Source organism: Zootoca vivipara, chromosome 1 (assembly GCF_965207765.1).
Source record: "Zootoca vivipara chromosome 1, rZooViv2.hap1.1, whole genome shotgun sequence".
NCBI lineage: Eukaryota > Metazoa > Chordata > Lepidosauria > Squamata > Lacertidae > Zootoca > Zootoca vivipara.
Window position 1 is genome coordinate 37,319,169 of NC_142582.1, and position 23,466 is coordinate 37,342,634.

The window sequence follows — 23,466 nt, forward strand, 5'->3', positions numbered from 1 at the left end:
GAAAGACATTAAAGTTTTTGGGACGGTGGACCCGAAAGAAAGAAAAACTTTTTTGAACCTTCTCAGCTCCCGAGTCCGGCACCCCTTGAGGTACAGCATTATTAAGGGGAAGAGCGCTTTTGACAGCTGTCAAAAGCTGTCAAACTGTCAAAAGACCGGGTGGATTTATTGCATTGCTGTGAACAGTAAAAACTGATTGAAAATGTGGTAGAACTATTTAAATTGGAGTTAAAAATGGATTTGTGATTGAGTTAAGAACAAAGGAAAAGAACAGCCAAAATGGAGTCGATCGTCTAACAGGAAGGAATTTTCCAGTACCCTTTGTTCCCTATCTCCTGTTTGTCTGCGGTTAAGAGAAGTATGACAACAAAGTATTCTCGAGCCTTCCAGGATGCTGTGCTGAACTACCTACAAATATGGGAGGACATTTACAAGGAACGGCAACATCCCAATTTATCAACAGTTGAGGCTGAAGTCCAAGTTCAGGACTTAGAGGAAAATTTGGATTTAGAGACTGTTGAGTTTGAGACTATGTGTGAGGGAAAACAACCTGATGAAAATCCTGAAGGGGACTTGGACTATAAAAAATATGTTTGGGATGAAGCAAAGCATGAATTTCAAAAGGAAGAAAAACAAGCAGAGCAAGAAAATGAGAAGCAAAGGAGCATGAAGATCAATGGAATTGAAGACCCTGGAGGGGCTAAAATGTGGGGTGGTGTTATTGAGGGCTGGGAAGGACAGGGGCAGGGGGGGACGGAGGCCTGGAGATGGAATTGGGAAAGAATTGGTGTGGGGTGAAAATTTTAGTTAAAAGATTTTGTTTTGGTTTCTGAAAGACGGTTTTCGAAATTTTGGCTTGTCAATGGAAATGCTGATCCAATTGGGGGAAAAGACTTAGGGAGAGGGGATGGAGTGTAAAAAAAAAAAAGAGAGAAGCTGTATTTTCTGGAGGGAATTAGAAGAATGTCTGAGGAAAGAATTTTTAAGTTAATATAAATTTTTGTGAGTTAAGATAGATGTTCAGGCAGAAAGCTGCCTACCCTCCTCTCCTTACTCTGGGATACTCAGTGGCAGGGGGTGCCCAGAGGGGGGAGGAGGGGATATAACGGAACCTTGGAAATGCTGTGCCCTACGGGTTCCTCTTGTGGCAGGAGGGGGCCTGTGGGAGGACAGCATGGAAAAGGAGGAGGATTGAGTTAATATTATAAGAAAAGGATTTTAAACTGGAATAGAAAATTCGCCACAAGCAACTAGAGTTTGTTAGGAAAACCAGGAGGAAGACTATCGAGGGAGTCACTATTATAATGTTAAGATAATAAGAACTGGGAAGTTGTAACTTTTCCCTATTTTTTTGTTGTGTTTGTATCTGTTTAAATATGTCTATGAAAGAGCTGGGGGAAACCAATCCCCAGAACTCCTCCATCCCTGTTCTTTCAGTGGCAGGGGGGGGATATGGGGGGAGGAGGGAGGGGGGAGGCTAAACCCAACTTATAATTGGACCCCTTTGATTCTTAAAGCACACGGGTACCACTGGTGGCAGAAGTGGACCGGTGGGTGGAGGGAAAACGAAGGGACAGTGCTATATTGTATGTTTTGTTTGTGTTTGTTTTGTTTGTATAAAATTAATAAAAATTATTATTAAAAAAACAGATGTTTTGGCCTACAATTCCCATGATCCCTAGCTAAGAGGACCAGTGGTCAGTGATGATTGGAATGTAGTCCAAAACATCTGGAGGGCCGAAGTTTGGGGATGCCTGGTCTAGGGGCAAGACCTTCCAGGGATAAGTTCCTCTGCTCATTAGGCCTGACACTCCGTCCAGTCTGTGCAGTTCATGTTCCCGTGAAAAAAGAGTTAACTCCAATGTGCACAGTGTGAATTACTACCAGCTCGCTCCTGTCAATTATATCTACTAAATTCAGTGGGTTTACTTTGATTAGCATTTAATACCACCCATAGGAATAATCTACTACAGGACATTGAGAAACCAGGTAACTAGCAAAGCCCTGCTCCACCAACTGCTACTGCTATTTACTGGTTTATGTGCAGATACCGGGAACTGAATATGTGCAAAGCTTCTTCTCTACTAGTGAATGACAGTTCTTCTCAATGCACAGGGAGGTAGCTGTCAATGTCGATTCTCAGGATTAAGCCGCATGGACACTTGATTTTACCTTGGGGACACCCCCCCCCCCGGCATGTTCTAAAGGACAGAAATTAAATTAATTCATATTAATGTAACAGAAGTAAACCAGCAAATTGTTAGCTAGACTTAATAATCCGTTGATAACACAAATACACATAAGTATTTGGACTAAATCCGGGGAAATACAGCATGTCTATAAGAAGCTCAGCCTTTCCACATTTACACCACGTAATTTGTAGCATAATGTGGTCCCCTATCTGTATGAAGAAGTGTATTTAGTTTAATTCATCTCTGGGAGCTGGGATTCCTCTGAGGAAACTCTTATCCCAGCTTACAGAAATTCAGCCATTTGAATGTCATTAATATTAATGAGCCAACTGATGAATCAATATGCACTGTAATGAAATTATCCTGAAACCGTATGTTGCTGTTGTTTGTTTGTTTTAAAGGGGATTGCAGTGGTAATAGTAAACAAGGGAAGCAAAATTACTTTAATGTCAAGGGCCTGGTTACCATGTGGGGCTGTGGGGTATACTTAGACATGGATCCCCCCTCCCCTCTTTTCTACATTTTCAAAACGGCTTTCTTAGTACATGGGAAAAGTTTATTACAGATTCAGAAAGGCTACTGGGATAAAAACAGTTTAGACAAATTGCATGTTTGTTCTTTACATAGTGTTGATCAGTTTGAGAAATTATGGGAAATCATAGCTATTGTGGCCTGAGGCAGGGGTTGGACATTTTTGGCTTGCCAGGCCTTTGTTAGACTCCAGTTCCCATCAGCCCTAACCAGCATGCTGAATCTTCATGGATACTGAGAGTTATAGACCAAAAATATATGGAGGGCCACAGGTTACTTAACCCTAGTCTACAGCAAGGTGTTGTGACAGCAGCACTTTGTCACATTGTTATACCCTAATAATAATCTTGGGTTTAGTTTTAAACTCCAGCATTGTACTTTAACAAGAGTTAGCAGACATTTTCAAGATGAATTCGTAGGGGAAATGTCTTCCAAAGCAACCCATTTGAAACAAAGTGTATATGAGAGTGATTGGCAAGATAATGAAGGAAAAACTGAATAATGTAAAAAAAAAAGGTTTGTTAACTGCATTGACTATATTCCTGATATGGTTCACATCCTGGCAGTCCAAGGTTCAGTACTGCAGCCCCCGTCAAGAAGAAATGTACTGTGGTCTATGATACACAGTCAAGTTAAGAGGCAGTGAGCACTGTGCCAGATACCTTTATTGATGGAAGTTAATTTTTTAGGACAGCAGAGAGCAAGGCATGACAAACACAAATTGTTACAGAATCATTTTGCCCATTGAAAGAGAATCTAACCAAAACTAACTCTCCACTGAAGTTGCAGAAGACATACCGTAGATATGTTTGAGGCAGACTCTGGGAAAGCACAGTCCTTGGCAGGAGTCCTCATAACACCATTTGCACTGCCTGTTAACTTTAGCTAACAGATGTTAGGATTTATTGAAGAGGGGCTGAGTTTTGTTCACATCAAAAGTCAGAAGCAAGTCATTCATCACTCCCACAAAGGGGGGGGGGAAACAGTTTGGGAAACCCAACTGACTGGTCGCAGTGATGACCAGAGGCTCTTGTCGGTGTGCTTCTCACTTTCCATTTGTCTGAAGTCAACATAATTCCCAGAGCACTGTAAATATAAATATACATATTATGATCTATATCAAGTGCTCATATTGAGCTAGACTTTTCTGTGCTCAGGACAGGGCACCCAATTTCCATGAATTCCCCTTCCCTCATTGCAACCCCTGTACATCATGAAAAGCTGCTCTTGAGTGCTGAGGGGACTGCGGAATTTGTCCTCACATTTACATATGCTGGTTTAGTTGATTTCTTGATACACTTTCAAAAAAATGTGTGTTTCCAGTGCTGCCGCTTCTTCTTCTTCTTCTTCTTCTTCTTCTTCTTCTTCTTCTTCTTCTTCTTCTTCTTCTTCTTCTTCTTCTTCTTCTTCTTCTTCTTCAAAAAGGTGCTGGCACTCACCACGAAGTTGTTACAGTAAGTGTCACACTTTTTACATTTGAAAATGTTAATGTTGAAATGTTGAGTACCCCTAGAAAAAAGGCACTGTGTGGTTCATATGTGTTGAAAGGAGTAGTGTGCAAAACTTACAGGAAAAGGGTTTCTCATGCCCCCTCCTCAAAGTTATTAGGCTATCTATAGCTTGCCCTTCATCTCAGTGAATCCCAGGGCAGGGTATTTTATTGATATGAATTTATTTATTTTGCTCGGTGGCAGCAGAATTCTATGGAGCAGCCACCCTTTCTTTCCAAATCCAGACAGTTTGGAGTTTGCTTATCATGCATGATTTGTTCATAGTGGCACTGTCCTATGTTTTACAGGGGCTGCAGGCTGCATATTATTGCTTATTTCCAACTGCCTTAAACTGAGTCAAATGCTGGTCCATCTAAGCCAGGCATAGGCAACCTTGGCTCTCCAGATGTTTTGGAACTACAACTCCCATGATCCCTGACCACTGGCCCTGTAAGCTAAGGATCATGGGAGTTGTAGTTCCAAAACATCTGGAGAGCCAAGGTTGCCTATGCCTGATCTAAGCTCTGCCAGTTGTCTTTGTCCATGGAGTTTTCTTGGCAGGGATACTGGAGTGGCTTGCCAGTTCCTTCTCCAGGTGGATCACGTTTAGTCAAAACTCTCCACTATGACCTGTCCATCTTGGGTGGCCCTGCATGGCATAGCTCATAGCTTCTCTGAGTTATTCAAGCCCCTTCGCCACGACAAGGCATTGATCCATGAAGGGTCCCATCACCTCCTGGTCCCATCACCTCCTAGCAAATAGAAGGGGAAGAAATGGAGGCAGTGAGAGATTTTACTTTCTTGGGCTCCTTGATCACTGCAGATGGTGACAGCAGTCACGAAATTAAAAGACACCTGCTTCTTGGGAGAAAAGCAACGACAAACCTAGACAGCATCTTAAAAAGCAGAGACATCACCTTGCCTACAAAGGTCCGTATAGTTAAAGCTATGGTTTTTCCAGTAGTGATGTATGGAAGTGAGAGCTGGACCATAAAGAAGGCTGATCGCCGAAGAATTGATGCTTTTGAATTATGGTGCTGGAGGAGACTCTTGAGAGTCCCATGGACTGCAAGAAGATCAAACCTATCCATTCTTAAGTAAATCAGCCCTGGGTGCTCACTGGAAGGACAGATCGTGAAGCTGAGGCTCCAATACTTTGGCCACCTCATGAGAAGAGAAGAATCCTTGGAAAAGACCCTGATGTTGGGAAAGATTGAGGGCACTAGGAGAAGGAGACGACAGAGGACGAGATGGTTGGACAGTGTTCTCGAAGCTACGAACATGAGTTTGACCAAACTGCGGGAGGCAGTGCAAGACAGGAGTGCTTGGCGTGCTATGGTCCATGGGGTCATGAAGAGTCAGACACGACTAAACGACTAAACAACAAGCTCTGCCAATTATTGTCAGCTTTCCAAGACAACAGCTCTTGAAAGTCTCAGGCAGAGGGCTTTCCTATTACCAGCTACAAAATCCTTTTGGCCAGGGATTGGAACTGTGACCTTCTGTGTGCATGCGTGCTTCACTCAGAGTTGCACTAAATAATATGTTTTGTCATTTAAACTTTAAAGTATTAGCTGCAGCCAATGCTGAAGCTCCGCTGGTGCAAGAGACTTCCGTGCAAACTACAGAGCACGCTCACTTCAGTCCACCACACACCCTTGCAATGAATTCCAGAGGGTGGGAGGCTTTATTTGACAGCATGTCACCATTTGGTCCCTGCTCCTGCCAACCTAGCAGTTCGAAAGCACATCAAATTGCAAGTAAATAAATAGGTACCACTCCGGTGGGAAGGTAAATGGCATTTCCGTGCGCTGCTCTGGTTCGCCAGAAGCGGCATAGTCATGCTGGCCACATGACTCGGAAGCTGTACGCAGGCTCCCTCAGCTTTAAAGCAAGATGAGCACCGCAACCCCAGAGTCGTCTGCGACTGGCCTTAACGATCAGGGGTCCCTTTACCTTTACCTTTTTAAGGGAGGAGAGGAGATGGAAATTCTGTTGGGCCTGTGGGGCTATGCACACAGAGCATTGGATAATGATACTGTTTTGAACAATATGGGAGGAATTCAACATCACACTCTTCCCATCATCCCATTGTCACAAACATTTCTGATTGCCAGCCAAAACAATCCCTGCTTGCTCTCCCATGCATTGTTCTGGAGGTTCTCCTGCCCCCCCAAAGCAGATCTGGTGGAGGCACAGGGTGTGCAGAGGGTGAGGACAGGAGCAAAAGGCCATTGTGTTAGTGGGAGCCCTAGTATGCTGGCTTAGATGAATCCCAGCATTTGGAATGTTTGTTAATGAGATGTTTATTGATGAATGAACAAGTGTATTCAGTGATAATTTTTACTGAATCTCCCGACGGTTTTGGGACATCGTTTCAGTTTAGTGGAATGACAGATTTCAAACTAAATTCCATTTGGTTAAAGATAATATTTGTGTTTCTTTCTAACATTGCAAGGGGATTGTAAAACCTCACTGCATCAGGGTTGCAAATTCCTCAGGAGTAACATATTAATAATCTGCTTATCCTTCATTTCTTCACACCATGTTGCAGTAGAACTGTGTTAGGATTCATTCCCCGTCTGCAGTCATAGGGTTATTGTGTATCACATGACTGTATGTGTTTTCATTCCCACAGAGTGGAAGTGACGTAGACAGGATGTTTATCTTGCTGTACTACGTGGGACTGTTGTCCTCTTTTGTTCTTTCTCTTTACTGGCTGTGATGCCAGAGAGAGGGAGCCATGATGTAGAGCTCCCAGTTTGTTTATATGTAAATAAAGCAGTTAAGCCTTATTTACTGACTTGTGTGTTGTTCATCACATTTGTGAGAGCAATCACATATTTGGCCTGTGGGACCAGTCTGACAACTGGCCCCCGGGACGGCCGAAGTATTGACAAACTGATGATCTAAACCAAAACACAGAACAAGTTCAGAAATGTAGAATTGAGAAAAGGGTGTGTGAAGACGATAGCTTTTTATAGATCTAGAGACGGCAGCCTTTGAGAACAAGCCCTGTTATCCAATTATCATAGGGTATTTTCAGCACCTCCTCTCAAAGAAGCAAAGTGAGTCTTAAGAACATGATTCTTTAAAAAAATATCTTCTTAAGTAATCCCTGTTGATTTCACAAGAAGCTTTAGCATCATAGGCAAAGTAACTTCAGCCACAATCCACTAATTATCTCCAGATACCATTTATACAGCTCAGTTTGACACCTAGGCTGAAGCAAAGGTTAATTAAATTCTTATTTGCACATGTTGAAAGGCAAAACATGAAATGCATTCCTCACATAAGGCCAGATATGCCCTCTGTTTTGAAGAATTTTAGTTCAGGCGAGGTAAACTTGGTGTTATTTTAAAGAAACTCTTACTTCCTTTGCTTCTTCTTCTTTGCCCAGAATGAAGACATTTCTATTCTAGGCATGCACGGTGTCAACTGAATACTATGTATTCCAAGAAGTGTTCCTAATATTTCAACCATGGGTATCACTAATCACACAGAATGAGAAATTGTGTTGGAATGAACTGATGTGATGCGTACAACAGATGTCTGTGCAGTAATATATGTATATGAAAGATATGTATGAGTAGCAGGTACACCGGCTCATAAAATATTTTGTGCATTGCTATTGTTCGTGCTTGCTTAGAAAACTGTATCATTCGGTGCTCTGAACTGAGAACACGTAAGAACATAAGATGAACTCTGCTAGATCAGTATGAGGTTTATATAGTCCAGTATCTTGTTTCTAACAATCACCAGCAGATACCTGCAAGCATAACAGTATCAGCACGACCATTTGTTTATCCCCAGCACCTAGTATTCAGAGCACTGTAACTATCACCAAAGATAGATGTACAATTTTGTTCAGACCTCATAGGGCTGAACTTTTGCACTCTTATATTTTCTCCCTGAAGATTATTTTGTACTTCTGCAAGTTAGGGTTACCGTGAGCCTGCTGATATCTCTGTTGTGTTTTTCAGCAACCCCATTTTGGCTTTAATACTGTTGGCACTTAACAGTAGAGTTCACTGTCAGAGGGAACAATAACCCTCTAATCTGAATTTGTCTAATCTGCAAATATATCCAAGCTTGTGGCCAGCACTATATTCAACGGGAGTGAATTGCCTCACTCTGGGAAACAATGGAGACCCTAGTATATATTATTGATTTATGGTTTTACATTTATAGCCCACCTGTCTTCTATCATGGAATGCAAGGCAGATTACATGCTATTCTCAGGCATTCACCCATCTGGGCATTAACTAGAAAGAAATTTGTTTAGTTTCAGTGAGGTGGTAGCCTCATGTGCCTTCAGGGTTGATAGAAAAGGAGACTTGTAAGAAAAGCTCCGTTTTTATATTCTACATCAGTGGTTCCCAATCTCCCTCACCACTTGAAAATTGCTGAGGATCTTGGCTGACCACTTAATGAATTTGTTGTAACAGTTGTAACACTGTGCTAAATGCTATATGATTTTCAGTTGTATTTTTATTATTTCCTTTATTTCTTCCAAATTGTATTTTATTGCGCTACAATTTGTGTTAATTCCATAGAATGTGAACTGTAATACAATAAAACACAATGTAAGAAATACAAGAAGCAATACAAATACAGTTAAACATGGATATGAATATGTAACACAATGGATGTGCCATCTCCTGTCTTCAACCACAAATCCACAGACATGCAGACCACCCGAATGAAGCTTGTGAACTACTGGTGGTCTGCAGACCAGAGTCTGGTTAACTCCTGCTCTAGATATGAAGCTCTACATAGACATTCTAAACTGAACAGATTTTGTATCATCCACGACACAACTTCTAAGCAGCAGGTTTGCAGAGACAACCATTGACTAATGAACAAAGGCTGAAATGCAAATTTATTGCCCGTTGTTTTCTTTGTGTACTCATTTCCCTTACAGCTTTTTACATGTAGATTGCTTGTTTAGAGTTTGTTTTTAAAAAACACAAATTGCAAATGGAAAGCCTGTAATAAACTCCAGGTATCAACTATGATTAAAACCTGGCCTTGTTTCTCAAAAAACAACAACATGTTGTTTAGCCTGCAGGTATAAAGATGAAAGTTTGCCTTTATTAAACCAGTTTTCAAAATCCATGTTTTGAAAGTTCACAGTATGTTTCAAAGAACAGTAGTAGATTGGGCCTATTGTATATTACAGTGAAACAATTATAATGTATGATGAAATTAGCCAATAGTTGGCCTAGTGGAGAGTCTGGTTTAATCCCACCGTTTGGCAATTTCTTCAATTATTATTATTATTTATTATTTATACCCCGCCCATCTGGCTGGGTTTCCCCCGCTACTTTGGGCAGCTTCCAACAAATAACAAAATACATTAAAATACATTAAAATTACAAAATACATTCAAAATACATTCAAGTGTTTGTTGTGTGATTATTCCATTATTCATTCAGTTGACAGCTACTAGCGCTGATGGCTATGTTCTGCCTCCACTGAGGGATGCGGCATGTCTTTGTGTACCAGTAGCTGAGAATCAGAAGTGGGCAGTGTGGTGCTGCATGCAGATCCTGCTTTATGGTTTCTAATAGGCTTTCTGGTTGTCCACTGTTAAGAGGACACTAATCTATGTAGATTGGCCTTTGGCCTGAACTAACAGGGCTCTCTACTTTTGTGCCAGTGTGGTGTAGTGGTTAAGAGCGGTGGACTCGTAATCTGGGGAACGAGTCCACCGCTCTTAATCTCCGCTCCTCCACATGCAGCTGCTGGGTGACCTTGGGCTAGTCACACTTCTCTGAAGTCTCTCAGCCTCACTCACCTCAGAGTGTTTGTTGTGGGGGAGGAAGGGAAAGGAGATTGTTAGCCGCTTTGAGACTCCATTGGGTAGTGATAAAGCGGGATATCAATCCAAACTCCTCCTCTTCTTCTCTTATAGCTAAATCTTGTAAGGGCACATTTGATCCATACTTGTTTTAATATTGTATATTTTTAAATTTTGTTGCCCCATGTGTTAATAATATCAACACACTCACAAAATGTGGTGTTTATATTAGTTACTCAACTGAAGAACAGTTTGTCTTGAATTCATTTTCTGTACCTTCTGTAACAAATTCTACTTTTAACATACACCAAATGGAGCAAAATATAGCATTTCCTTCTCTCTGCGACATTGATGTCTTCTTCTGTGCACTGTGCACATGGGACATGTCATTATAGTTCAAGTACCTCTTGCTCCCAGCCCAGAGAGAACTAAATTAAATTGCATTCTCCTCACACTTTACAGAATTCATTCATGTTTTATACAATGTTGGGAGATCATATAAAGGTAAAGGTACCCCTGACTGTTAGGTCCAGTCACAAACAACTCTGGGGTTGTGGTGCTCATCTCGCTCTATAGGCCGAGGGAACCAGCATTTGTCCACAGACAGCTTCCGGGTCATGTGGCCAGCATGACTAAGCCGCTTCTGGCAAACCAGAGCAGTGCACGGAAACACCGTTTACCTTCCTACCGGAGTGGTACCTATTTATCTACTTGCACTTTGATGTGCTTTCGAACTGCTAGGTGGGCAGGAGCTGGGACCGAACAACGGGAGCTCACCCCGTCGTGGGGATTCGAACTGCCGACCTTCTGATCGGCAAGCCCTAGGTTCTGTGATTTAGACCACAGCACCACCCGCGTCCCCTGAACGCTCATATATTTCAGCATTTAAATTGTTCAGATATGTTTTCAGAAATTACTGCTTACAAGTGCTGGGGGAAAAAGCAAACACAGACAGCTGGTGATAAAAACAAGGGACAACAGAGACTGGAGAATTAATACTTTAATTCCATACTTGGGAGCATGAACTTTTGTCTTATCTGGCTGGCCAGGCAAGCTTACTGAGTGTTTCCAGTCCTGGAAGCCTATGCGAAAATTTGTTGAATTTTCAAGCGATGGAAAAGGAAGCGGAATTACTTGGGACTGGATCTAAACATGCTTCTAAAAGGCATTTGGCTTTGGGGGTAAATTACAAATAGTTCCATTTGTAATGTGAAGTGGCCTGAACTTTGGCTGTTATATTTTGCCTGGGAATGTCTGGGGAGCAGAGGATGAGAGGAATATATCTTTGCCCAACCAGAACCACATCACCTATTAGGTTGGGACTCTCAGTACATAATACTCTTAAGTACAAAGTTCGCATTGTATACCAAACCAAATATTCATTTAGTTTTATCCCAATGACAGAAAAGAGCAGGCCACAATGAAAGCTGAACTCCTGGCCTACTTTATTGTTAAGAACAAGGCAGAACATCCAGCATGTAAACCACTGGCTGTCTAGGTTTAGATAAAGTATCACATGCTGCTAGAAGGCTGACATTCTTCAGGGGAAACATTCCTGTTACCTGGAGCATCTGCACTTACCCAGCTCCTAATACCCCCCCCCTCCTATCATCAACACAGACACACACACTTCATGAAGAAATCTATTTCATAATGGAATGTCTCAATACGGACTGCCAAAGACTTAACGCAATAGTCTCTGTTAGACTAAGAATTGTAAGATTTCTTACCTGCCCTTCGGAATAAGGTCCCAAGGCAGGTTACAACAAGATAATATAAAATTATTGGATCACTTATAACAATATGATGTTCCTCTAATTAAACCCCCACCCCCAAGATTAAATGGTTATAATGGTGAAACAAAACCATTTCAAGCAAAAGCGTGTAAATTCAATAAAAGAGGTTGGATGTGCACAGCAAAGTACCTTAGTTGACAAAGACCAAGGTTAAAAGAATAATAATGAATCTTCAGCATAGTGAAAATAGTGCTACAACTCAAGGACCGCTACAGAGAAAGCCCTTCCCTGGGCCACCTTTTCCCACACTTCTGAGAACAGCAGAACTGCCAGGGATTCCCCGCTTTGCCAATCTTAACAGCCAAGTAAGATCAGAGGGATGAAAGTGGTTTGGGACCCAAGTCATTTAGGGCTTTAAGTGCTAATGTGAACATTGTCAGCGGGGACCAGAAATGAGCTGGCAAGCACTGCCCACATATCACACAGCAACACATGGCCTTGGTGTGGCAGAGTGGTATGCAATAGGCTACTTAGGAATAAGCAAAAAGCCTGGATCACTGGTATAAACCCCCAAAATATGGAGCTTTAGCTATAGCAGAATAAAGTACATTTGCACAGCTAGAGATAAACACACATTTAAAACCACAGTGATGGATGAAACCTGCTTGAGGGAGAAATGCTGGGAGGACAGTTAAACAACTTCCCCCAGCCCCGATTGCGGTTCCACTCTGTTTCCTCATTTTAAAGCAGAATCACTATTTTTATGGCATTGTGACACTGCGTGTGTGTGGATTTGTAGCCAGTCCAAAAATATAGCTTTATTTGAGTCCAAGCCTTTCTCCTGGTTATAGGTAGAAATGAGATTGGATGAGTTACAGTGTGAATACAATGAGAGGAATATTGTCAGAATTCAGTTACTGGTTCACTATGGGAGCAGTGTGAGAAAAATATTTTGATTCCTGAATTATAATTAGACTGCATTATGGCCTTCGTATGGAAATAAGTGATTCTCAAAGGAGGAAAGAATGAAAATCAAATTTCCATCTGAATGCAAACCCTTGGATTCTAAAAATCAAGGCATATTTGTTCGTTTTATTTGTCTTCTTTAGGAAAGCAGCATTTGCAAGGTGTGTTTGGCTGAGATTAGGATGCAAGAACCTGTTAATTTTGCCACCCTTCTTCATTCTCAGAGATGGGGGAGGGGAGCCAATCAATAACTATAATTATAATTTTCTTCATTGATTGCTCAGAAGTCTTTAAAGGCACCTTCATTAATTTAAAGTCAGTGTGCAAATTTACAGGACTAAAAATCCTCAACAAAGCAATAGCATTTCTATTTTCAAGTTCTTACAGGTTTTATTCAGTAAAAGAGCTAGAATTAGTAACTAAGACAGCGATATTTTCTAGTTGGCCACAGGACCAATGGTAGCTGAAAACAATGCTTGCTGTTTCTTTGGCTCGACGTCACAAGAAATGACACCATGACAATTTTTCATTATCAACATAGTAGCACTGAAAGCTGCTAAATCTATGCAGATTAGAAAGCCAATAAAATCTTATGCAGAAATTAATAGTTTGGCTTGTCAGGCAAAAATCCTTTCAATTAAGATACATTTTCCAGAATTGTTTGTTAACCTCTTTTTCTTCCCCCATTTTGCCTTGTGTCAATTTGATGTTGATGAATATAGTCATATTCTGAAGACATAGGGCAGATTCCCCCCTTTGTGAGAAAATATATACAGTCTTGTTCCTCTGTCACTGTACTAGTTTTTCTTGCCTGGTCCAGTCCCATGGAGTCAAATTACTCCACTCTTTCCACTTTCAAGTGTTGTGTAAGAGGGATTGTAATTTATGGAATTCAGAATCTTTCTACCTTCAGAATCACTTAATTTCATGCACATGTACATATACACACAAATATCCCAGGCCTATTTGCTTAATACATTTCTTCAGTATTCATGTCTCTTAGCCTCTTCCAAGAAGAACTGAACATCTGTGAGGAAAAATGGTTTGCTATATTCTTCTGCATCTGGCTGCAAACTTCAGTATGTGGGGTTTTTTTTTTTTTTTTTTTTTGGTAAATACTCTCGGGAAAGTCTGACTATAATAGATGTTTCATATCCTCAATGCAATCATTCCTAATCTACACATGAGGAACAGATATTAAACTCCAGCTAACAGACCAGTGTATGAAAAGGTAATTGTTTTCTCGGCAACTAAACAGAGAGCACAGCTGTCCAGTGTTTTGGCAACAGCATGTTCATTTCATTACTTCATGGAAGACCCTGGATGATAAGTGACCTTCCTCCCAGGCAAATTGTACTTTAATGTTTTATGCAAGTCAAATGCCACTTTCTGACTGTTCCAGAGTAACATGAACAGAGAATACAAGAAAGAAAGAAAGAAAGAAAGAAAGAAAGAAAGAAAGAAAGAAAGAAAGAAAGAAACTGAACTTATTCAGGCACCATAAGAAATCATTTACAGATTCAGCTATAACTACTTAGATAATAAGTTTGAATAAATTGATTACGTATTTCAGTAGGGACCCATATTTCTAAAATAAAAAAATATTCTCTTTTTCTTCCCACCACCCATTTTCTCTTACTGCAAATACTATTAGAAGTGTTTGTGGTGTTGGATACTTTTTAATACTTTCATAACGAGTACCAACAAGTAAATCATAAATGTGTGATTAACTCCATAAATGTCAACAGGAACTTCTCCTCTGCCCCCCCCCAAAAAAACCTAATTATGGAATAGGGTTAGCATACTCTCCAAATTGAGGGAAAGGTCTCAGCAGAGTGAGGTTTCATAGAGCATGGTTTCAGGGCCAATATCCCAGGAGGCTGAAAGCAGGAGGAGATAGGGATATTAAAGAGGCTGGCCAAAGGTAGCTAAAGGAAGCGGTTTGGCTTTGGCTTTTTGGAAACGTGAGCCCTGTACATGCAGTGGTACCTCGGGTTAAGAACTTAATTCATTCCGGAGGTCTGTTCTTAACATGAAACGGTTCTTAACCTGAGGTACCACTTTAGCTAATGGGGCCTCCTGCTGCCGCAGCACGATTTCTGTTCTCATCCTGAGGCAAAGGTACTATTTCTGGGTTAGCGGAGTCTGTAACCTGAAGTGTTTAACCAGAGGTACCACTGTACAGAAATGGCCCCCTACATGTAAAATGAATGCATGGAGGGCAAGCAGAACCACCTTTTGAACTTCACGATCTGCTTTGCTTCACAGTATGAGGCACCACCTTCTCTGTTGATTGAGGGGGCCCAGTGCGACGTCATGATGTCACACATGCGATGTCGCAAGGAGCTAGGGGGCGGAGCTGAACACCCTTTGAACGTTGATAGGGGCTGGGCCCTCTCATACATTGAGGGGTGAAACTGCCTTAGCGTCTACAGTATTTGTGCAATTTGTTTAAGCAGTGTTGCTTATAATAAGGAACCATTTTTACAGCTTCCTTGGGGGGGGGAGGAATCATAATGCCAACTGCACTAAATAGTTTATACAAGACTATAGAGCAGGCATCCCCAAACTGCGGCCCTCCAGATGTTTTGGCCTACAACTCCCATGATCCCTAGCTAACAGGACCAGTGGTCGGGGAAGATGGGAATTGTAGTCCAAAACATCTGGAGGGCCGAAGTTTGGGGATGCGTGCTATAGAGTATACAAGGATATGAAATCTCCAGTTATATATTTGAAATAGAACAAGATTCTATTGCAGCCTAGTTAAATATAGTTTCAGCAGTTCCCTTAGCATGTATCTTGCCTTTTCAAGTGAAATGCTACACTAACAGTTTAGAATAATCAAAAAGACAGGTTTTGGTTTTGTTTTGTTTTTTTTATATATATATAAAAACCAATAGAATGGTAATTATTGTGTCCTGGTGCATAATTTCAGTTTGTGCATGTATCCTGCCTTTTGTATAACCACTTTCAAGCCACAGATATTTCACCTTTTCAGTCTGATAGGGTCTGTCAAGTCCACAACCAGAACTGACACAGTATTGGGATGCCACTTTTCAAGCCCCACACCAGGTGCAATCCTGTACATGTCCTGGTGCAATCCTGTACATGTTCAGAAGTCAGACTCATTTAGTTCAATAGGACTGTTAGCTCAGTGTGCATAGGATTGCAGCAGAAAATCTGCTAAAGCATAAGACAAGGCACCTGTGGTTATCCTACCCATAAACCTCTATGATCCTGTTGTCCCGCTTCCACTCAGCCTTCGCCCACACTATCTGCTGACGTAAGCAGAATTCAGATTAAGGATCGTGTTCTGTGAGACCTTGATGTAGTTTTTCTGACCTGGTTTCACTTAACAAAATACATTTACCGCATGCATTCTTTTCACAATCATTGATTTGTTTTGTATAAAGTGTCAAGAAAATTCCTTGTGGCTTTCATGTTGCATATTTATGGAATACCTATGGCATATAAATCAGCCCTTTCTTGACACAGTATTAGGTCAGCCAAAGGCAAACCTTGGTTGTGAGGTGGCCATTGAAACAAAGTGTTTTCCACAGCAATTTCCTCTGGTTTCTGCGAAAAAGATCTAGCGCTTCTCTGATAAAGGACAGTTGTAACTTAAAAAATAAAATAAACCATTAAAGCAAAATACAGTGATGTGCTGTCCCTGGTGAAGAGAAATAAGGCTTTCACTTAAGTCCCATTGAACTCAATGGGGCTTATCTCCGAGTAGATTTGTATAGGAATTCACCTTGTGAATACTTTTATTTTTAAAAATATTTTTATTAAAGATTTATTGAATTACAAAGGTGTGTGCAGTGTCACTCATATTTTAACATGTATCATTTTTGCAAATCAGTTACATTTGTTAAGACACTAAGAAGAAAGAGGGAAAGAAAGAGGGAATACTTTTATAAGCGAAAGTAATACCTGCTTCCGGTGCTTTTTTAAATAATAATTTTAAAAAGTGTCTGTATTCACCATGAAGTTGTCACAATAAGTGCCAAACTTTTAACACTTTGGGGGAGGGGGCTGGTGCATACCCTTGAGTACCCCCAGAAAAAAAGCACTGCCTACTACTTACTATTTTGTTACAACATCCCCAACAAAGATATGGTAGTTATTCTGATTCGTTACATTTTTGTCTGGATTGATCTCGTCACTATTGCCATGATCGTGACCAACCTAGATCAAAACAATGGATGTTGATATTCTCTATATCATGCCCATAGACCAAATCGTCATGTCACTGGTAAAACAGCTACACAAATTCCCAGGCCTCTTCCTTCAACACATTTGGAGTACTAGGAGGAGGGTAAGAAACAATCTGGGAAATGACAGTTGAAATATGGCCTCAGATAACACCATGAATATTTTCTTCATGCCAGTGATTTAACATAAAGTATTCCTAATTTACAAGTTAAAAAAGAAGAAGATGGTGGCTCTAAGTGATATCTTTGCATATGTAATCTTAGGTAGTAGGGGGAAAGCATTATTATTATTTTCTACTTCTTACATCATCACCAGTAATAAAGATCCCACAGTGTGAAATTAACTGACAGTTCTTTTGATGATGAATGAGGAAGATGAAACTCTAGTGTATTCTTCCATAGCTGCTTTGGCTCTTTTTGTGCTTTTTAAGAGTAATTTGTTTTGCTCTACAAAGAAAGGAAGAAGACAAAGTCAATAAGTAAGTGTTTGTTTTATTGTTTTGTTTTACAATATCTTTTTCTTCTAAATACATAGTATGGTTACAATGGTCAGATCTTATTATGGTAAGTTTCAAATGGATCTATAGAATTAATGTGGGGAATCAAAGGATGAGGATTTTATTTTTAGGAGAGAAAAACAGGTGCCGGTACTCACCATGAAGTTGTTACTCAGGCAGGTACATTATCTGATCCACTAGTATCATGAAGCCCGTTAAATTAACGGGTGCTAGAATTAATTAGCGGGGTCCCCCCGGGTGACTCACCCACCGCCACCACCTCAGCCCCTCACTCAGTCCCTTCCCCACCCCCACCCCAGCCAGCTGCCTCCTCAGCTTCCTTTCTCCCTCCCCTTTTCCCACCCTCTTTTTTCTACTCCTCTTTTCTCTCTCTCCCCTCGCTGGTCCCAGTTGCAGCAGCCCTTCCAACCCCCCCCCCCAAAAATCCACACACACTTCCAGGGACCAATTCCCCCTTCCCCCGTGGGTGCACCCGCTCTCCTGCTTTCGCTCCTCAATAACGGCTAAACGATCCTTCAGCCCAGCAGCCGCATCACTCGCGGCTCGCACGAGCTCTCTATCCACACCCACCTACCCTCCCTTTCCCTTTTGCCTCCTCTCCTTCCCCTCTAACGGAGAAGAAATCACTAGGAAAGAGAGAGATCCTTCCGTAGCGCAGCAGAGGCAAGGGGAAGCCGCACACTTTTTTTTGTATGGTTGTGTATATGCAAGCATGTAATCTCTCTCGCGGTCCTGGTTTATCCCGTCCGAAGTCTCTGCGCTCCAAGTCCCAACGGCTGTCCGTGGGGCACATGCACAGTAGCGCAATCCCACGGACACAGGGACTGGACGCAGAGACACTTGCACTTTATTATCTGCAGCAAAATAACCAGACTGTACAAAGGTGATGGGATAAAATCAGGCCAAATCTTTATGGACAGCGGCAGGCAGGGCAAGGGTTGGCATGGCATTGGGTCCCAGGATCAGTTCATCATTCCACAAGCCCCATGTTGATGGAATGGTTCCACTGGGTTTGGATTGCTCAGGATTGGCACTTAATTTCATGATGAGAAATCTCAGAAGTCCTTGGAAGTTGGGTAGATAAGAAAAGTCTCAAAATACTGCCAGACAGGTGACCAGTATGAGTTGTGACATTTCCCTTAACCACATGAATTCAGTAAGTTTAGTGTAAAACTCAGGACACAAATGATTTATTGGTTGGTCTCCTTGATCTCCTTCCGCAGGGCCTATAAGACAGAGTTATTCCGCCTGGCCTTCAGTTTATCCTGATCTGTCATCCCTTTTCCCTTTCCTTTTTTTATGAAGAAACCCTTCTGGGTCCCCACATCAAAAATTTCCCTGGTCTCCTTGCTAGCCATAGCAGGACTAACTGGTGATGCTATATTGATGTGTATTTTTCGTTGTTTTTGGTTGATGTTTTATATTTGTTGTTAGCAGCCCTGAGACCGGGAAAGGTAGGATATAAATAAAAATTTATTAATAATAATAATAATTATTATTTACAGAAAAGACACAGCAAAATAGATGTCTTTTTTCTTATTATTAGCTCCAGAATGCTTGCCAGAAGGACATCGTGTTCTACACAATGCTTATCGCAGCATCACTTTTGATTCCCTGGAATTGCAGGAAACTGCCATTCAGGACATGGTCTGCGATCATTCCCTTCCTCAAGGATGGTACCGCTTCATGATTGACAACAAGCCTGCAGAAATGCCAACCAAGTGTATAGAGGTTCGTACCATTTTTTTAAAAAAATATTTTCCCCAGGATTCCCAGTTTTCACCTCTGATATACTCTTCTGCAACTCACCTCTAATATATTCCTCAGTAATATTCTAGCCTCCTATGTTACCATGGATATATGCATGGTTAGGATCTGGAAGAAATGCCCCCCTCCATATTGGAAGGGCTAGATCAGGCATAGGCAACATAGCTGCCAAGTTATTCCTTATTTTAAGGGATTTTCCCTTATGCTGAATAGGCTTCCTCGCGAGAAAGGGGAAAACTTGGCAGCTATGATAGGCAAACTTGGCCCTCCAGATGTTTTGGGACTACAACTCCCATCATCCCTAGCTAACAGGACCAATGGTCAGGGATGATGGGAATTGTAGTCCCAAAACATCAGGAGGGCCGAGTTTGCCAATGCCTGGGCTAGATCACCCAGATTTTACTGTATTAATTGTATTGTGTGGCATATCTGACTCAAGCTATTGGTGAGTTTGTTCTCCCCAGGAGCAGCTGGAGATGTGTTCACAGAGGCAAACAGATCAGTGTGACTTGCTTCATTCAATAAGCAAATTTCTCCCTTACGTTGTTCATACCTTGACAATTCCACTGACATGTTGAAAATAGCATCTACAAGTCAACACACTTTTCCTGGTTCACAGCTCCAAGCCATCTTTCTGACATCCGCTGCTTTGCATGCAAAATGTGGGTTGAGAAGTTGGCATATTGTGAAGCAATCCATGAATATGCAGGGCTTTTGTGGTGTTCTGAGGAATTGCATAGATAATGTCCCAGCTGTCCCAGGGGAAGTAGGTGACTCTCAGTGTGTTGGGCATTTCTAAACATCTTCAATCCCTCTAATCAACTGCTTAAAACTACAGCTCCTTTGAGGTTTTGCTTCTTCTACGGATGACTTTTTGATTCAAATTAAATAATAGATTATTTGGTTTCTTCTGTGGATAACTTCATAATTCAAATGAAATAATAAATTCATAAACTCATAATTCCAAGCAGCAGCTCAGCTAAAAGCTGGCTTCATTTAATATCAGCCGAAGTGAAATGGGATTTGAACTGAAATTAGAAGGGAAAAAATTGTAATTTAAAACTGTACCAAAAAAGAGAGAAAAGAATGAGTGGGATGCATTGGATTTTAAGCAAATGAATGCAAAACTTAGCATTGCCTTTCTTGGTTCTTCTTTTGGTCTAAATCAGGCATCCCCAGACTTCGGCCCTCCAGATGTTTTGGACTACAATTCCCATCTTCCCCGACCACTGGTCCTGTTAGCTAGGAATCATGGGAGTTGTAGGCCAAAACATCTGGAGGGCCGCAGTTTGGGGATGCCTGGTCTAAATTGTCACTGTCTAAACTCAATGGGACTTACTTCTCTGAAGTCACATGTAAAATTGTGCTGTAATTATATATGTTAAATTTGAGATTTGATGTTCCAGCAACTACATACTTGATCATGTAAATAAAAATATTACCCAGCACAGTACTAGAAAGTCCACTGAATGACACAGGTTCCCAGTGACACAAAGTGACACAGGTCCCCATCCAGAATCTCCAAGACCAGTTAGTCAGTGTTTTTGGTTTTAACCATAATGGACAACAGTTGTAGGAAAGGGATTAGACCTAGATTTAGGACTCCGCAAGCAGGTGATCAGCATTTTCCAAGCTGATCAGCAATCATTTTGGAAGTTGGTTGTGTGTTTGTGCACATGTGTTCATGGTAAAATGTGCCAGATCCCCCTCAATAATGTTTAGTCAATTATTCATAAACAAAGCTATATATCCAGTAACGTGCAGCATACTAGTTTCCATGATTGATAGGTCCAATGATACCCAAATTTCTAAATCATTATTATTGAAATCCACCATATTCTTCTCCAGTCTAAGCAGACACTCTTTCCCCCCTCAATTAAAACATCAAACAATGTTCACATGGAAACAGATGTTCAGTCTAATCCATGTTTGCATAAGTCTTGAGTTTGGCTCATATGATTCCCCCCGCCCCTTATTTGCCATTTGAGCAGCCAGAACCATAAATTCGCATAATACATAAAGCGTGCAACCAAAGATATAATGAACCAGCTGCTACTCCTATGATTAAAATGGCTTCAAAGTTTACCAAAGTCACCCAACTTGTTGGGGCTGGGTCACACACTCACCAAGCATGGATCCTGTGTGTGTGTGTGCCCTTCCCACATCAAAAATAGAAGACAGCACATGACACAGTGATTGTACACCTGGTTTGGGCGATTTTTGTTCACCCTTGAGTGAGAAAAATATTGGTAGCATTCAGTGAAATAATTGCACAAGCATCAAGACTTATGCTTGTGTAATGGAGCTCCCCCCCCCCATCTCCTCCAATAGCACATGCTCCACACCACCACCAAATCTCCATGAAAGGGCTGGGAGAAACCTCAGAAGAGATTTATGAGTGCACATGGGGGAGGGGGAAGCAGGAAAAAATCTGGTTACACAAGGGGAAGTCATCCTGCTTGTGCAGGGACCTACTTAGCAGTACTTTGAATACAAATTGAAATTTGTAGATGTACACTCATGTCACCTATGGCACAGCTTATCTTCTTTGTATGGTGGGAGCATGTACACATGCCCATTTTCCCCACCATACGCATGCATCCCATGTCTGGTAAGTGTGTGAAATTGCTCTATGTCTCTGATCACCACCCCACCCCCAGGCACATTATGTTTGTCTATTTCAGGACCACTGGAACTGTTCATTTAAAACATCTTCCACTGCCTTGGCATTAGGCTTCCTGCATTACAACTACATACTAGATTTTCCAGATGCTAATTGCCGCTAAGTCAAGTAAGAGTGAGCCCATTAGAGCTGAACCAAATACATGCAGCAGAGTTAATAACCATCTCATTTAAATTATATTAATCAGCCTACTCAAGATGTGAAATCTACCGTGATTTCCCAAGCTTTGCAACCTAATCTCTCACAAACATTTACTGACAAAAATATTGACCGAACACCAAACAGAAAAAAACAGTTGAATGAAATGTATCAAAATACATATTAATTGATTGGTTGAATAATATCATGTGCTCAGAACATGCGACATCAAGACTCAGTTCACTGAGAAATTAATTGTTTTTGGATGAAATTAAATAGAGCATTTAATTTCCATATGATTATTCTTTTTCTTTTTTCTTTTTTAAAAACCAATTAACAAAGTGTAGCATTTCATGAAGCAGCTTGTAATATCTCAAGCACTGATCAGCAATACCAGTAACCAACAGCCAGTAAAATACTGAAGAAGCTGCTCTATCACTTAAACATCAGCAGCATTTTTTCTTATAAGCTCCTACTTATATTTAATACCATAATTTCTATGCAAACCTCAAATGATGGGTCCAACGGCTTGATTTTTTTTTTAAAAAAAAAAACACCTTTGCAATTGCATATAACTTGGGAATGATCAATCAAATCACTTTGAATATCTAAATCCCGAATAAGTGGAATAAGACATCCCAGGGTGCAGCAGTAATTCCAGTGTGTTTTCCGTTTACTTGAAATGGGCAGCTCATCCACTTTTTTATGCGTCGATTCTAAGTTGAATAATTTGATGGATTAGTGGCTGCTTAGCCAGGAATGAATAATATTTAAGACATACATACCTATCTTGCAGTGGCGCTGCATGGATTAATTAAGAAATGTCAGTACAGTACAGTATGCTTTAATGAAAAGTGACAAAACATGGTAGGAAGTGAGCATTCAGATTCCCACTTTGAAGCTGAACCCCTTCAAGGAGTGCTCAGTAGGTGCCAGGTAGAGATCAGCATCTGATTGCATTAATGCCAGAAACTACTTTCCTCTAAAATTGCATATTATCTTCTCTGAGCCTGCTTTGGAGAAGGGTGCTTGATCATATCACGCTTCCTAACTGAAGAGCAGATAACGTATTGAGGTTTTTTGGGTGGAGGGTTTTATCAAAAGATGAGCAGCAAGGAGTCTGCAAGAGATCTCCACCCTGTGCTACTCAACAGTGTCAGCATATATTTACTTCCCACCCCAAACTCCAGAAGTTTCAGTGTTCCACACCAAGAGGATGTTTTGAACAGCATCCAATAAAGCTGAACACTTTTCATTCCCATTAATTTGAGTGGGAGAGACTCAAATGCGTATTTAAATACCTCACTGAAAAATCAATGAGGTATCAATATGCCTTGGCTGCCAGTGGTGTATACATACAACCACTTCCTGCATCTTGATCAGACATGCACATAACAAAAATCTTGGCTACAATCTAGCTGAAGTTAA

General features: G+C 41.1%; 1 protein-coding gene across 1 annotated transcript in view; it reads left to right on the forward strand.

Moving 5' to 3' along the window:
- LOC118083125 (von Willebrand factor D and EGF domain-containing protein-like) overlaps positions 1–23,466 on the forward strand; it is a 197,977-nt gene that overhangs the window by 20,493 nt on the left and 154,018 nt on the right. Inside the window, exon 2 of the mRNA XM_088661848.1 lies at positions 18,997–19,181. Coding sequence (XP_088517974.1) covers positions 18,997–19,181 — 185 coding nt within the window. The remainder of the gene's footprint in view (positions 1–18,996; positions 19,182–23,466) is intronic.